Source organism: Ambystoma mexicanum, chromosome 6p, assembly GCF_040938575.1.
Source record: "Ambystoma mexicanum isolate Mex_15411 chromosome 6p, UKY_AmexF1_1, whole genome shotgun sequence".
Lineage (NCBI taxonomy): Eukaryota > Metazoa > Chordata > Amphibia > Caudata > Ambystomatidae > Ambystoma > Ambystoma mexicanum.
Window position 1 is genome coordinate 459,535,615 of NC_090935.1, and position 16,818 is coordinate 459,552,432.

At 42.9% G+C, this 16,818-nt stretch overlaps 1 protein-coding gene across 1 annotated transcript in view; it reads left to right on the forward strand.

Annotated features, from left to right (window-relative positions):
• Positions 1-16,818, forward strand: part of ITGA2 (integrin subunit alpha 2) — a 659,006-nt gene that overhangs the window by 556,912 nt on the left and 85,276 nt on the right. The window contains exon 27 of the mRNA XM_069627259.1: positions 5,269-5,382. Coding sequence (XP_069483360.1) covers positions 5,269-5,382 — 114 coding nt within the window. The remainder of the gene's footprint in view (positions 1-5,268; positions 5,383-16,818) is intronic.

Consider the following 16,818-nt stretch of genomic DNA (forward strand, 5'->3'; position numbering starts at 1 on the left):
CAATTAATGATAAAACAACACTGTTTCATATATCTAGAAGTGTGCCTCGTGAACTGTGCCTGCCTCCTTGTTGGGACAATATTTTTATGCAAGCAAACACATGGGATAATGGACAACCAATTTCACACAACACAGACTACGGTTTGTTAAAGATTTCAATCAGGCGACACGCACACCTGGTCTCGGCCTACTATGTAGCACCTGACTGAGATGCTTTTCTCCTTATTTATGTGGATTCAATTTTGAGATGATACACCACTCATATCACACCCCCTTTTCAAATATCCCGGGTCACAAGGGACCATGAACCAGGCTGGTTGGTCAAATGCAATATTGATTTATTTATTTAAAATTCACAAGAAATCACACACTTTTTAATATGGGGCAGCAATCACCAATGGGGTGATCGTTACACTGAGAATGTGAGCAATGCACAGGGTTTGACGCTTTAGTGGAGCATATACACAGCACAGCAGAATAGGAGCGTTTTTGATTTAGGACAGATAGCACCCAATTCTGAGTGGATACAAAGAAGTAGAAGGTATTCAGGAAAAAGAAACTGAAAACGGAATCTAAATATGACCTTCCCTCCCCAAATCAGAGAGAAAAAGGATTTTAAACCCCTTGCAATGTGGTGAAATGACACTCGAAAATGGATAAATCAATAATGAATGTGTGTTAAAAACCTTGAAGCAAATACGATTCCTTACTAAAGCAACAATGCAAAGATACTAACAATCACAAAGAATGAATTACCAAAAGCATAAAGTTCAGAAATGGGGGGAAAGTTCAACACAGATTGCAGTCAAATACAAATTTAAAATGTACACTTTTGCAAATCCCACCTAAAATTACCCAAATGGTTTTTAATAGAAACAGGTGAAATACATTGATTTGGAGTGCAGTTTGTATGTTGGGGAATATATATAGATCACAGGTGCAAAATGGAATTGGAAGTAAGTCTCTAGCTGGTAAATTGAAAGAGTTATGCAATATAGTAGTAGGAGGAGTGCTTTGAGTAAAATGAAGGGTGAAATTGGAAAGGAAATCAGTTAGTGAAAAGAACAGTTTTACTTTAAACTATATTTAATGACTAAGAAAAGAGAAATGCCACCCGTACATTCTCTAAATTACGCTGCAAATGTAACCCTTCACGCAGTGTATACCTTTTCTTTAAGGAAAATTACTTTATTTAATCAAAATATCGCTAATGACATATGATCTATGCAAGACAGAAATGAAGAGAAAAGTAGCGCTGATGCTTGGAGAGCAATGACAAGATGCACAGAGAATTCTGACAGTTGGACAAGTTATCAGGATAAGGATAGGATGACTTATAGAGTGGAATGAGGACAATGCAAGACAAGGGATACTAGGGATTTCTATGGGGTGATGAAATACTCACAATCCACTTTTTAGTTTTGGGATTTTTGAACAGTCAATCGGGTCTGTTCACTAGACTGCAGGGCATCTGTCAAACAGCTGTGCAAGTTCTGGTCACTGGCTGGCAGGGACTGGACGGGCAATTCTGGTCACTGGATACTAAAGGTCATCAGGGTAGCAGCAGCATGCATACAGTGGCAGCAAGCCAGGCTGGATCAGGATGCCAAAGGTACCACAGCTTTCCCCTTGTTAATGGGAAATTTAGTGGATTCTTAGATTTGAGACCTTGCTGGGAATGGGATCAGCACAGCTTGGGTTTTGCATTGGGCCCTGGAGTAAGATCAGCAATGCTTATCCATCTATTTCTCTGACAGTTCAAACCAGACATAATTAGGTGGTGTAAGGTTTCTCTTTGTCCACTACACCATCTACATAAATAATCTCTCTGTTCCTTTGGTTTCCTTGATTCCAATACTTCCTTGGTGGGCATTAAATTCATCTGCAGTCTCATAAACTCTCTTCTGCGCCAGATACAGTGAAATGTTTTCAAGTACTCCTAAGGGTTGCCTCTTGCTCTATGATTAAGATATTTTTCTGTCCATATAACTTTAAAGATCAAACATTCTCTCTAGTATAAATACTGCCCAAGTCCAACCGTTTTTTTTTTACTTTGGCTGGATTTGATATTAGAGTTTCTTTGGTAGTGTTCAGTTCTTCCAAAATGGCAAGGCAAGTATTTAGACTCCGGTCAATTTCTTGTTGGAGTACCTGGTTCAGAAATTTGAATCCCCCCTCCCAACTTTTCAAGAGATATTTACAAAAAAAGCCATTGGACTATTGACCAGAGTGAATTGAGGCCAAACTCTTCTCGTATTAGATCCATACGTAACAATAGGCACAGCTTTCATAGTATAGAAATCAATGGCAGGTTGCAGTGTGAACTTACAAAGTCTCTTCACAGTTATTTTGGCCTGTGAGGTGAGGTTTCTCATTTTTAGTTTTAATCTAGTCTCTTGCGGGGCTTCAACTGCACTGTTAATGATGCAAATTTCCAGATACACAAGACTTGTTACTTCAACAATTTTTTCTCCCAGACCTGGCTCTCTGCTATGAACCTTGAGTTCTTCCCATCCCAGCTGGCTACCTGTACCAAGTCTCTTGGGTTTCACCATTGGCAGCCAGTTTTCCTCAAACAGTACAGAGAGGAAGACGCAAATGGCTTTGTACGAACTTTCTCTCCTAGAGAAAATCAAGCCCCTCATCCCAGAAAATAACTTCAGATCTGCTGGCCCAGGCTTGGTCCTCTCCCACCTGAAATACCATTTTAGAAGGTCTTCCAGTCACACCCCTTAGATGTATTCTACATGCAGCAGAACAACTCATCAAAGGACATATCAACCCGACCCTCATTGAACTGAACTGGATTCCGATGCAAGCATGCATCATCCTCAAATCCTGCTGCATCATTTCCAATGCAGCCTCCTTGAAGTCCCCAATCTCAGTGAGAAACGCAGCCTCTCTGGAGGCATATGATCCACCAGAATTAAGGCCATGTACAGACTTGAACTTTGCTGGTGCAGGATCCTCGGTCTATGCCCCCAGACTTTGTTACCTCCTCCCTGTCAATACCAGACTCACCTACTTGCTTTTACATTTTGGGAGGGAGCTCAAGACCCTCCTCTTCAAGGAATGGCACCACCCTAACATCTAGGGGGTGATCTGCTCCCCTCTGTTTCCTCCCCTGGCTGATTGCAGATATCTTGCTGCCAAATTGCCTGCCCTCATAACCCAGCATTGTAAGCTCCCCACTCTCTTGTACCTCTGCTTCCCCCTATGACTAAAGCACTCAGTGGCGTCTCAACATCAATGCTTAATAAATACAACAACAACAATAATAATAACATAAAAATAATAATAATAATAATAATAATAATTCAAAAATAATAATAAAGGAGGAGAATGCCTAAGGGTGGTAGTTACATGTGCCTTTTGTTGACAGAGGAAAAAGCCAAAACAGTGTTAGGTAAAAATGTAGTTTCTTAGTGAAGGCACACAGAGCAATGTTAGGCACACATGTCTTATTCTGGCAGAACAGAAGGACAACAGTGTTAGGCGTATGTGTCTGCAGGGAGTCAGAAGCGAGAAGGAGTGATAAGCACATACTTCCTTTCTGGGCAGAGGAGCACATCAAAACAGTCAGAATCCCAAGAGTGTTGTATGGATGGAGAAGGAAAAAGCAGTGTTAGGCAGATATTTTCTAGAGTAGAAGGACAAAGTGGCTTTCTGCAAATGTTTATTTTGTTCACAGAGATAGACAAAGCAGTAATGGGTAGTCTTCCTTTTTGAGTTGAGTAAAAAGTAACATGCCTATATCCACTGTGTTACCCAAACATGGTATATTAAATTCCAGGAGCCATACACGGAATGTAGCAGTTGGGTGTTTTTACCTGCCACAGCAGTGACTGCATGCATTGGAGTAGAAGATAGTTTGTAGATATGTGCACCATTCATGCTGAACAATCAGTAGCTGCAGATCTCATCCTCTGCAAAGCACAAGATCATCTGCCTCAAGGGATCCTGATCGATTGGGAAGAAATGTAATTGTACATTCACCAAAGCCAGACTTGCATCCGGTGACAGAGGATTAAGTTCCAAAGAAGTAATAGAAGAAAGAATGTGAACTCCTACTATCTGTGTCACAAGTGAGAGAAGAGATGGCATTGTCTCAGCAAGAAAGATAAATCCACAGATGATTAAAAAAAAGAGGTGATCGCTGAAAATAACCCACTTATGATTCCTAGCTCACGGAGCTCCTCCCGTCTGGATGCCGCAATAGACATGGAAAAGGGACTTAGTCCCTTTCCCATATGACAGCAGCCATATTGTTTAAAATTGTTTTACTTTTCTAGCACTGCCGATCTCTCTTTATGAAAAATTGCAAAAGCCATTTACACACAGGACAAACCCTGGGGTGCGAATGGCATTGTTCAGGCCTGCCTAAGCACGGATTGGCGTGTCGTTAAAGGCCATGTCCGCAATCTTGGCAGGGCATGAAAGCCATATCCAACGTTCAATTGGATGTAAACACGCACACTTCACACCAATGTTCTTTCACTCAGACAGATAGCCGTCAGGACAAGAAAATACAGAACATAAACCCCCCTGCCATAATATACACATGACCTATTCACTACATCCATCCACTCAATCAGACAACGTTGTGTTCATAGTAGTCTCAACATTTTAAGACAAAGCCTTACACCGATGATTACAGGTCTCCTGCTTACATTAAGGGTTGTCAGTCTTGGACTTGAGGTCTTGAGATAAACATGCTCTCATTTGATAATGCAGCAGCCTGTTCATGCATGTGTAGGCATCACTGAGCCACTGGGCACTTTTTTCTTTCAAAGCCCACAAACACCACAACAGACAATGATGTCCCTAAAAGTTGCACAGCGACTAAATTCCTCACAAGCGCTATCTTTAAAACCTGCTACCTAAATTCTTACTTTCAGCGTGGTTCAAATGCCCATGCAGAAAAATAAATGTGGGCATGAGTGGAATGTGTTGGCTACAGTAGACAAGGAGGGTCAGACTCGCTGGAACGGGTGGTCATTATCTGCTGTTAATATCCGTGTGCCACTGCATCATGTTACCCACACTGACTGGACAGGGGTGGACAGCTAAGAGGAAGCGTGATAAAAAGTAACATGCAGGCAGATTTTCTTTCAGAATGTATCTGAGATAAACTGTTTGCTATGCACTTTTGTTATCTGCCCGGGCACCTTTGGGAACATGAAGTGCATTCCCTGCAGATAAGATACGTATACGAAGTAGTTCATTATCAACGATGTTAAACTGGTATTTTCTGCTCTCTCCTGGTAGAACTGTGAAACCGCAAAATGTCATACAGTGAAATGCTGGCTGAAAGATTTGCAACTCAAGGGTGAATATTTCATCAATGTATCTACCAGGATTTGGAAAGGCACGTTTGCAGCTGTAAGTATGATCTCGGTTATTATGTGTCATAAATATTTTCTCAAGAGAAATAACTATTTCTAGCAGTGCATCATGGAGTGCTGAAGGTTCACCTCCCTTGGAATCTATTACTTAATTACCCCTTCCACTGCCCTGTGAAAAAACAGCTAGAATGTTATAATGCTTAATATGACTATAGCATTTGCTGCTTATAATGACTGCACCATACACAGAAGATTGTATTTCACCAAACTTTTGAGAAACCGTTCCAGTAGAATGATTGCATACATCTTTACCAAAGGAGTTGTTCTTGTGTAGTTTGTGATGGCTTCATAATTAGTAAGCAATGTTTGGACTTTTCTTTATAATCTCTTTTACTAAGGCTATTTTGCTTATTTGTGTTTGGTAAAAAGTAAAGGCAACATCTTCAGATGACTGGACACTGGTTAGATCCTCCTAAACAAGACTTCTCGGGAACTTGATGGGCTAGCCATCTGCAGACAACTCACCTGCCATAATGAGAAACTATCCAACTTCACAATCAGATCAATAATCGTCATTGTCTCCTGCACCACTTCTAATCCAGATTCAGACTGCAGTTAGCACCAATAAACAACAGCAATATAATTTTACAAATTGCAGCCCTCCAAATCTCAAAGACCCGGTCCTCTTCACCCTACTCGATCTATCAGCCACATGAACACATGCATTTCATTATAGACCTTCTGTCAGTCAATTAACCTATTAGATTGCTTGGCATGCAGTCCATAATCTCTATTACAGACCACGTTTCAGGGCCTCATTACGAGAATGGAGGTAGCCATGAAGCTATGAGCTCCATGGCTGCCTCCGTTCCGGGCTCCATTATCGGGTTCCTGCAATGGGGACTTCCCGGCTTACTCCGACATTGGAGGACCCGGTAATTCCTCCTTGCAGGAACCCATCCCCATTCCCATTTGAGCACCTATAGGGCTCAAATGGGAATGGGTAGGGAGGTAATAACGGGCAGATTACATCTGGCCGGTTATTGCCTCCCTCTTCCCCTCGTGGGGAAGAGGGAGGCATTCCCAGGTTTTACCAGGAGTGTGATCCGGTTCCCGCGATGGGAAGCTCGTAATCGGCACTCCCGGAATGAAGGGGGCCGGTCCCGTACCGGCCCCCTTCATCACGGGAGCGCCAGCCTTATAATGAGGCCCATTGTGACTTGTGCCAAGCCTGACAAGAAGCAATGGGATAATTATCCTTAATTGTGTAAAGGCAGAGAGGAGCATGGGCTGTTCTATACCCCAAACAAAAAAAAAAACAGCAATGAAAGACAACAAGTTTAAAGTGTATTGCTACCAGTTCCATATTAATTACATTAACAATACATGTTACTTGTTTGTGCGTATTTCTTTCCCACAATAAAACATATCTTGTAGTAGCACAGCTTTGTGTGCTAATAGTCTAATAGAACCTGGGAGGGGTATTATTGCTTAGGACAATGACCCTTACACAAATTATAGCCCTCAGCTTTGCCTCGGGTGATAAGAGGACAAATCATTATGTTATGATAATGACCACCACCTGGGTTTATAAGGCTTAATTAAACATCTTCAACCACGGTGAACTAGTGCACATCATGTCATTGTACATGGCCTTAGATGACACTGTAGGTGGCTCACCTTTTAACTCTCCAAACCAAATCAAATAGAACAGACTGCAACACAAGTAGTGTAAATGAATGCATTTATTTTACCACAAGTTTATGCTACAAACATATCAGAAAGGAACACAGACTGCATACAATACTGAGTGACACAGTTAGAAGTGAATTGTGGCGGGTCAGCAGAAGAACACAGACCCAGACTTCTCATCTCACTGCTTGTAATTTATTAACTCAAAGGTGAGAACTCCTATCTTTCCCTGTACTATGGATATTCCCTACCTGATAAAACTAACTAAGATACTCGTCAGTCATCAGTTAGAGTTCAAATCAAGATCAGCCTACTGTCAAAACTAACCTATCCTAACCATACCACTATTAGAATGGCTCCCTTCTCTTGTGAAGAGATGTTCTAACAAGTTCAGTTCAATAAAGTATCCGCTGGTAGTTCTTGGTAACTACTTTTATTAAATCATACAGTTCTGATACTGGGTCCTTCAAGGTTTCAACCATTTCTTTTAGTTGATTATTATTTCTTTCATTCTTACTCTCCTCTTGTTCTGTTCTAGTTAATTCTGCCCCTCTCTTTTCATGGGACACGTTTGTTCCTTTCTCTTTATTCAAACTTAAGACCTTCCTTTATTTTAATGTCCCCTCTTTATCTTGACTGGGACAGGTTTGAGGGCTCCAGTTTTTATTCTCACTCTCTTCAGAAATTCTTGACACTTTATCTCGACTGAGACGAGTATGAGCATTTCTTTAATGATCTCAACCTTCTCATGTACTCTTGGTACTTTGTCTTTACTGGGACGACCAGGAATGTTCCAGTAATCATTCTTACTCTCTACAGGTATTCCTAATACTTTATGTTTACTGGGATGAGTATGAGCGTACCAGTAGTTATACTCAGTCTCTTCAGGTATTCTTAATACTTTATCTTGAATGGGACATGTATGAGCATTCCAGTAATGATTCTCAGTTTCTTCAGGTATTCCTAATACTTTATCTTGACTGGGATGAGTATCAGCATTCCAGTAATGATTCTCGGTCCCCCTCATGGGTCTGCTGCTTTCCCCTTTACCTGGATTGTTCAAACATAACGTCATTGGGGCACATAACAGGCTGGGACATTCACTTGTCAGATTGGCTTCTCATTTCTTCGGCAGTGTCACGAACGGTCTCTTTCCTTGATCAGCTTGCCTTATGACACCTCAATAGGAGTGGTATTGGCATTTTTAACAGACCAGAGGGGGAGTCTCTACCGAAAGGGTCCGACTTGCCTCTACCTCTAGGCAGGGTATTGCGTAGCCGGCTCACCTCCAAAGCCTCACAGGGACAGGGCCTCTGCTGATGAGAAGTGATGGAATCCCACAATTTGGCGATATTTGAAAACAAGCTACTCCATTCACTGTCTGCCGAATTTAGTACCTATGTACATCTGGTGATATTCAGAGGGAACACCGTCAGTGGCAAATCAGGCAGATTTTAAATCCACAAGCGGTGGTAAAAATTCCAAATGCTCCAAGGACACATTTCGCTTTTTTACTGTACAGAAGAGAGACACACATGCCTCCCTTTAAAGCAGTAAACATATGTTTTGAATGGGCACTGGTAAGTGGGTGGAAAGGTGGGCCTATCCAATGCTCACTCTCACCACCTTACGCACGCAATGCATAAGTGAGTCCATACTGAGCTTTTAATACTAAACATTGTACAACAGTAATATGAACCATTACTGTAACATTGTCCATTTCCAGCATTGCAAAGAAGGCAGAAATAGACATTTTGTTTTTAAATGACTTCAGAGGCTAATACTAATGGAGGTATTATTTCTGGAATACTGCTGGAGATGTTGCAGAAATAACACCTATGCAAGTGATAAACTCGGAATAGGGAATATTTAAAAGAAAATCACGAATAAAAATCACAAGTAGAGTTTGTATTTATCTCTGACGGTATTTCTGCAAAAATTCCACCAAACTCCTAATGATCCCAGGAATATGAATACTTGATTGTCCACTAGGTGAAGTACATGACTGAGTGATCCATCTTTGTATATGAATTTCCCTAGTAGTAATTGTGTGACCTGTAATGACCTACAATAGTACTAACGCAGAGCCCATCTTTGTGTCAGGGCTCATTGCATTAGGAAGGAACAAAATAGGATTATAAAGAGGGTATCCACCAGTGTGTAACATACCTGTGGTCAGAGGCGTGCCAGATTTCCTAGCTAGACTGCAAGCATCCAGGGCATCCATCTCAGCACTCTCTGAAGAGCAATGACACCACCCTGATCATGCTTTTCTCGCCGGCCTGATGATCATGTTACCCTTCATCATGATGCTCCCCTCAAGCTCATAATCTGCAGGAGTACTTAGTAAGCAGACTAAAACTGCTACATTCATATTTGTGTGCTGGAGTGAGAGATAGACCTCTCAGCCTTTGTTTCCCAGGTGTTTTTGATCACTGAAGGTACAAATTCTAGAGGCAATCCAGTGGTAAGTAACATAAACGATGTTCTATGTTTTCATTGCCTTCTCAACACCAGTTATGTTCCCAGCGGTGTGTGCTTCAGCTAATTCCTACACGTAGTTATCAAGGCTGTTCACACTTCTTCTGCTGGTCTGAGGGAAAGTGTTCTCCATCGGCAGGAGGCATAGGAAAGCAGGCAGTAACCACTTCCCGTGTGTAACCCAGTCTGACTCTGTGTCTCAATGATCCCCTCCCTCCAGATGACTCAGTCCATCACTTCCCTCCTGCAATTTAGAACCTGCCTTTATCTCTCAAGGACTTCCTGGTCCTCTTTGCCTCAGCATAACTCATGCTTCCTCTAGGATTCCCTGCCTCCTTTATGTGTGTCCCAGTCAGGATGATCCTCCCATCCCTTCCCAGCCACATTTGTCAAAGTGGGTTCTCGGGGAATATAGGGAAGATAATAATAATATCAGGGGGTTTATTTATATGCAGGGCTTTATGCAGGATTCCTATTGCTTCTAAACAATGCAATAATAGCAGATAATTTTACCCAATCAATGTACATCAATGTATCATCCTCGTAATGAAACGGTGAGTCCACACAGCTGAGGTTTCACCTTGTGAAGGGCAGGCTTGTGAGATACGAGCTGCATCCTTGAAGAGGCCCCACAGACTACCAGTTCCCAAGTTAGGATTACAACTCTTACAAACCTCATTTGCCATTTGTCTGAAGGAAACTTCAGGATGCTAGGTACAGCAGTGAAGTGTAGACAGACACTGGCCCTCATTACAACCCAGGCGTTAAGGGGTTAACGGCGCCATAAAAGGTGGCGGCGCCGTTAAACCCTTAACGCCTGATTACGAGGTCCCTTTGCAGGTTGGAGACTTTAACGTCTGCTTTTTGCAGGCGTTAAAAACCAACCCGCAAAGGGACCTTGGTGCTAAGTACGGTGCTGCAATTTGCAGCACCGTACTTAGCGCCTTCCCCATTTCCATTGAGCCCTATGTGGCAAAAATGGGAATGGGGAAGGGCCATGGCGGCATGGGGAATTACCGCCCGCCAACCTCGGAATGGGGCGGTAATTCCCCATTCCGCCATGGCGGAGTCGGTAAATTACTGGCATGGACCATGGTGCTATTAGCACCATGGTCCAACGCCAGGGTCGTAATGAGGGCCACTCTCTGCTAACACTGGTGTAGCCTTGTAAACAGAGATCACGGGCAGGGATATTAACTGTACCTGCATTAACGATGATAGAAGGTCGTTTTCTTTTCTCACATCGGGTCTATACCATAAGAAGCCCTCACATAATTAGTCGTAGTTGCTTTACATTTGTTACAGACATTGCATTTCAACAAAGGAGGACTGTTAGCCACCTCAACCAACAATAATACTGGAGCCCAATGCATAGCACAAAGTACTCTGACCATCGAAACATTACCTAATAAACATTTATGGAGGAACAACACATGAATACTATAATTTGCTCAAAGTGTAACCTGTGCTTAGGAGCGCTTAAGCAAAGGAAAGTCAAATAAAACTGTAATGAGGTTAACAATGGCAGTGATTGAGAAATGGGGTGATACTGCAAAGGCAATTATCGGGGTAGTGGCAGAATGATGGGTGTTTTTTTAAGCATCTATGAGAGTACAATACCCAGTGAGGGATGCATATCAAAGTGGATAAATAACAGATAGCCAGGTTACCACAAATAAGTTTCACAGTGTGGTGCAACACACAAAAACAACTAAAAAATGTCTACAATGTTGTTCTTAAAACATTCATGAATCAAATTTGCATACAATGATTCTAAATGTATGCACATTTTTCTTCATGAAAATTAATGAGGGACATCCTGAAAACCCATCAGGATCCTGGCCCTTGAGGCCTGAAGTTGGACAACCCTGGTTTAGTTGATAGGCAGGAAAATCCCTCTTAGCAATAGGGACAGATAGATATGTTTTCTTTTAAGTTAAATAAACACACTTAAAGTGATGTCCTCCAGACTGACTCCTTCTTCTGATTTGCCACAAAACCAAATTCATAACTGACCTACTGTCTCAATGGTTCTGTGAACTGCCTTTGGATAAGGGTATTGTGAGGGGTCAGTAATGTGAGACTCATGACCGTGTTTAGTTTTCTCAAGGTTTTGACCTTTTATTTTGAACAAAATTAGAAAGTTAACCCTAACTAAACCGACTCTACCAGGGGATTCCCTACATAGTCTAGGACCTAAGGGAAAACCTCCTAGCATACACAAAACTAACCCTCGCATTAAACAACAGAAACATTCAAAGCAACATTGTTAGGGGTATTATCAGAAATGTGCTAATTCCCCCCTACCTTAAAGACCCCCAGCTCTTTTGCTGGACTTTAGGACTTTTCATTTTTAACCTGGACAGAGTGAGACATTTTTCCCACTCTCTCATGTTTTTTTATTTGATTTGAACACTGTGTTCCTTTTGGTTTTGAAGTCTGACAAACTCCATAGGCATCATCTTTTTACATTCTGACACACAGCACCTTCAGTTTCCCCAAAGGTATAAATACCTTCTCTTGGATAAACTACTGTTTCCAAGGGCGGTGAACTGAAATTAACTTTACTTACATGTGTAACTTTCTAGACCCTGCACACACTACCTTACCATAGGGTGCTGGAGGGATTACTTAGTATCCCCTTTGTCTAGCTTCTCATGTAACATTTTTATGTTGCCCTTTCTACAATTAATGGCTGGTGGCAGTGGTTTACTTTTTCCTACCATTGTGTGTTTCTACCACAGGTTGCAATTGCAGCTCGCGCCTTGAAACACTTGTGTATAGGCGCGTTACAAATGCCTTATCATATCATATCATATCATATCAGTAAAGCACCCATGGGTGCCCATTTTGTCAAAATGGCCCTGTTCTTATTTTTTTGCCATTTCTTGTTGGACAGGTCCTTCTTGAGATTTACTCTGCACACCAAATCAGGTTTGGTCCCTTTGTTCATTTTGTCTTTGGTGGGGTTCACTGCTGAAACCCGCCTCTGGCTCCAGCATGTCTGGCGCGGGGCAGGAAGTGAGGGAGGTGCCCGGAACTCCCTGTGCTTAATCTGCTTGGTTACAGGAATGCACACACAGGTGATTGGCTGGCTGTCCTTGGAGGAAATCCACCCTGCTGTGTGAGTGACAGCTAGGCTGCAAATGAATGGGAGAAACCTGCATAAAAAGTGAGGTCTTTTAGACAGAAGGCAGAGTCGACCACTGGACAAATGAATCCGAAGCAGAACTTGGAAGAATGATGCTTGCTGCAACTCCTGGACTGTTGCATTGGCTGGTGAAGCCCTGCTGCAGTGCTGAAGCTCCGAATTCGCCCCAACCAGAGAAGCCCTGGCAAAGACTTCTTCTCCCTTTGGGTTGGTGGGGCCAATCAACCCCAAAATGAACTCATCTGGACATCCTTTCGGAGCTGGCTGAACTTCCATTGCTGCTGCAGGAACCGATTGCTAGGGAGAGGAACACCAGAATCAAGTGCATCGTTTTTGAGTCAGACCCGCGCTCCAGGCAGATCCTCCGGACTCCCTTGAAGCAGGACTAACCAAGCCTGAGCCACCTCAACAGAGTAATGGACCCCAGAAGAGAGGAAAGCCCATAAGGTATCTGAGAACCGCAGTGGTGCTATTCGCGAGAAGCTGAAATCGCAGAGTGCCGCTGATGTGAAGTTTGCCCATTGCTGTCGCCGATCTTTGAATCGTAGTGCAGGAGTCTCCAGTTGTCCTCCCTCTTGTCCCCATGACTGAGGCCCAGGAACAACAGGATTTACCATACTACAACAGGAACAGAAGCCAGCTGGAACCCATTTCTTCAGACTTAAGGTATTGTAAACTAAGGGGTACTTATCTCTTGCTGTGTAACTTGCTAGCTGTCAGTTAAGACTTGCCTTTGTTACCTTTTTCAGTGTTGCTTGTAGCTTTGCCCATCACAAGCTTCCAAGCTTGTGGCCCAACAGTGATTTACTTTTCAACTAAAATTCTCTATAACATTGTGCAAGACTTTTTACTTACCATCAAGAAGACCTTCTGCTCCCCTAGACTTTGCTCAATTGACATTGGCTGTCCTGGCTCTCTGATAGCCTCTTCTATCCTGTGACTTTGTGTTTTGATCTGTCCCTCCAAAAAGTCACACATTCTTTACTTGTGTAGCTTGGAAAGTGTTCTTTTACATTGCATTGGGGGTTCAAAAGTGCTTACCTGTTTGAGAAACGTGTTAACCATTGTTTTCTCCCTTAACCTTTGCCTTTTGACACCAAGTTCAGCGTTGCTCTAAATGTGCCAGTGATATATTAATGTCCACAGTGTCCTAGTTATTTAGTTCACCTCAGGGTGTAGGAAGTGTTTGTGTGCCATCCCAAAAGGGTATCTACGAATTAAGTGAAACTGAGAGTGTGTATTTATTGAAGTATATTTTTGTGTTACATATTTGGTCCCTTCTAAAGAAGGCTTAATCAACTGACTGTTAAATTAATAAATAATTGTTTGATCAAGAAACCTTGAGTGTAAGTGTTTATTTAAATACCTGTCAACCCTACAGCTCACATTTGACCCCTCTTGAGATAAGCCTGGCTGCTCAGTCACTCTGCCAACTTGTGTAGTACATGCTTATACCAAAGGCTGGGTTAACTATTGCCGAGAGGACAAGGCTGGTGTAGTCTCCCACAGGGTACTGCATACAATCTTGCCTAACAAACATTGAAACAACATAAATAAAAGGTTACCAAACAAGCAGTGTCTTGGATGACTTCTGGTCCTGGGCAGATCTTCCTCCCCCAGGAATTTCCCAAAGTCAATTTTTTCCAAGGAAATTCAAGTCTTAAATAAAGTCTTGAAAACTGATTAAAAAAGGGGAAAGGGGACTTACGCAAAACAAAAGGGGTGATGGCTGGGAGGTTTAGAATTAATCCTAACCTCTAGCATTGTTCTGGGCAACCATCCAGACCATCATTTTTTGCCTGCTAAGGCATTACAAAAGGGGAAATACAATATGCAAATCAGGCTTGGTCCGACCCCAAATAGGGTAGTCCAGCCTGAACTGCTTGTTCACATATCTTCTGCGTGAGACCACAAGCATCCCCAAACATGTTTCAGCCTTGTTCCACAGTATACTACAACCCAATGTATGCTTCCTTTACTTCATAGCTGTGACACTATAATGGCAATAGCAATATGCATAAAACATTCCAATGGTATCAAATACTTACATGTACTTGCATATAAAAATATACAGCACTTCTAATAAAAGGAATGACCGCAAAAATTACCACAATTGTTGATCCATTCAACATTCTACAAATATAAGGGAAAAAGAAAAAAGAAAATCAGACTTCCCGGCAGGCAAAGTGCAAGTGTGTTCAAACTGCAACTATTGCCAGGAATGAGGGGATCGTTCGACCGACTTAAGGGGCATCCAGGCTCCGACTCCCCCCTCAGTGTCCTCGAAAATATGTCTAGTCAGTACAGCCTGCACAGTAATATGAACAAAGTTCTCAATGCGGCTAAATAATTGTATTCGTGTTCGTACGTATTTAAATCCTCGGACAATGAACAGCATCAGTCTACCTTTGGTACCAAATTGTTCAAAATCAAATAAATATGTCTAATTTAGAGCAACCAGTCTGGGCATAACGAATAAATTAGCTACGGTGAGTCAGTCTTTAGGTTTGGCAAGATTCATCCACGGTGATTCAGAGTAAAAGATAAAATAAGAAAATAATAAGAAAACCCGGTATAAAGTCGCACCAGCGGGGGTGACAAATCGGATGGTCTTTTATTAATATTCTGAACCTCCAGGCAACAATTGCACCCGTAGACTCACCAGCTCACTGGCTGCCAGCTGCCGCCTGCCGCATCTCCTCAATGGCGAGGAGTCAACACGCGTGATTCCAACAATGCTAGCGTTTTCCGACTCCAGTCCCTCTTACACCTTACACTGAAGCACCAACAATCCAACAGCAACCCAGTGCCAGGGTAAATTCGGCAGACTTCCAAATCCACTGTAATTCTCTGCGATTGTCACACACTGCAAATAGGTGGATGAACACCTGATGAACAGCAGCACTGGCTCAATTCATTCAGAGGAGAGAGCTTCTGAAATCTCAGCAGGGATATTATACAGTGCGTATGTCTACCGCATTCAGTGAATTTGCACAAAGGGGGAAAGAGAGTCCCACGAGGCACCCGCTGGGCCGCGGACACCCATCGGGCTGCACAAATCTCACGCCCTTGTCTCCCACAGACTTCACCCTCACAGGAGAATGCTGCGGTAAAGTACACAGGTGAAGGAAGCTGGTAGGCAGGACAGCAATCCATGGAGTTCTGCAAACAAGGGGCTGCAGACACCCCAAGCCCTTGTCTCCCGTGGGCTTCACCCTCGCGGGAGTATGATGCACTTATGTACACATGTAAAGGGAGCTAGTGGGCAGGGCAGCAATCAGCAGAGAGTCCTCCAAACAGTGGGCTGCAGACACCCCGCACCCTTGTCTCCGGCAGACAACCTGTACAAGAAAATATCTACCATCTTTTCTTTCCTCAAAAGTATGGACCTCATTACGACCCTGGCGTTAAGGGTTTAACGGCGCCGTAAAAGGTGTCGGCGCCGTTAAACCCTTAACGCCTGATTACGAGGTCCCTTTGCGGGACTCGACCTTAACGGCTGGTTTTTCCAGCCGTTAAAGTAGGGACCCGCAAAGGGACTTTGGTGCTAATAACGGTACCTCAATTTGCGGTACCGTTATTAGCGCCTTCCCCATTCCCATTGAGCCCTATGGGGCAAAAATGGGAATGGGGAAGGGCCATGGCGGCATGGGGAATTACCGCCCCACCAACCTCGGAATGGGGTGGTAATTCCCCATTCCGCCATGGCGGACACCGGCATGGACCATGGTGCTAATAGCACCATGGTCCTCCGCCTGGGTCGTAATGAGGTATGTCAGGGAAAGATAAACTCTTAATTTATCTGTTATTGAAAATAGAATTTCATGTTTATCTTTTTGTCTACATTATACCCTTACAAGAATCAGGATTGAAAATATTTCCCTTAGTTTCTTGTGGAAACATCCTACTTTGAAGATTAGATTTTTCAGAGAGAGATCGGAGGGATTCTAAGAGAGATCATCTTATAGAGCTGGGGTGTTTTATTTGTGGGAGCGTCAGACAGTCTATTTACCAATGCCCATTACATTTTCCACGACCCCATGAAGACGTGCACTCCAATCTTGACTCTAATCTCCCTTCTGTCCTTATTCTCCTTGATCTATCCTCTGCTTTTGACACTGTCAACCATGCCATCCTGCTCAATCTTCT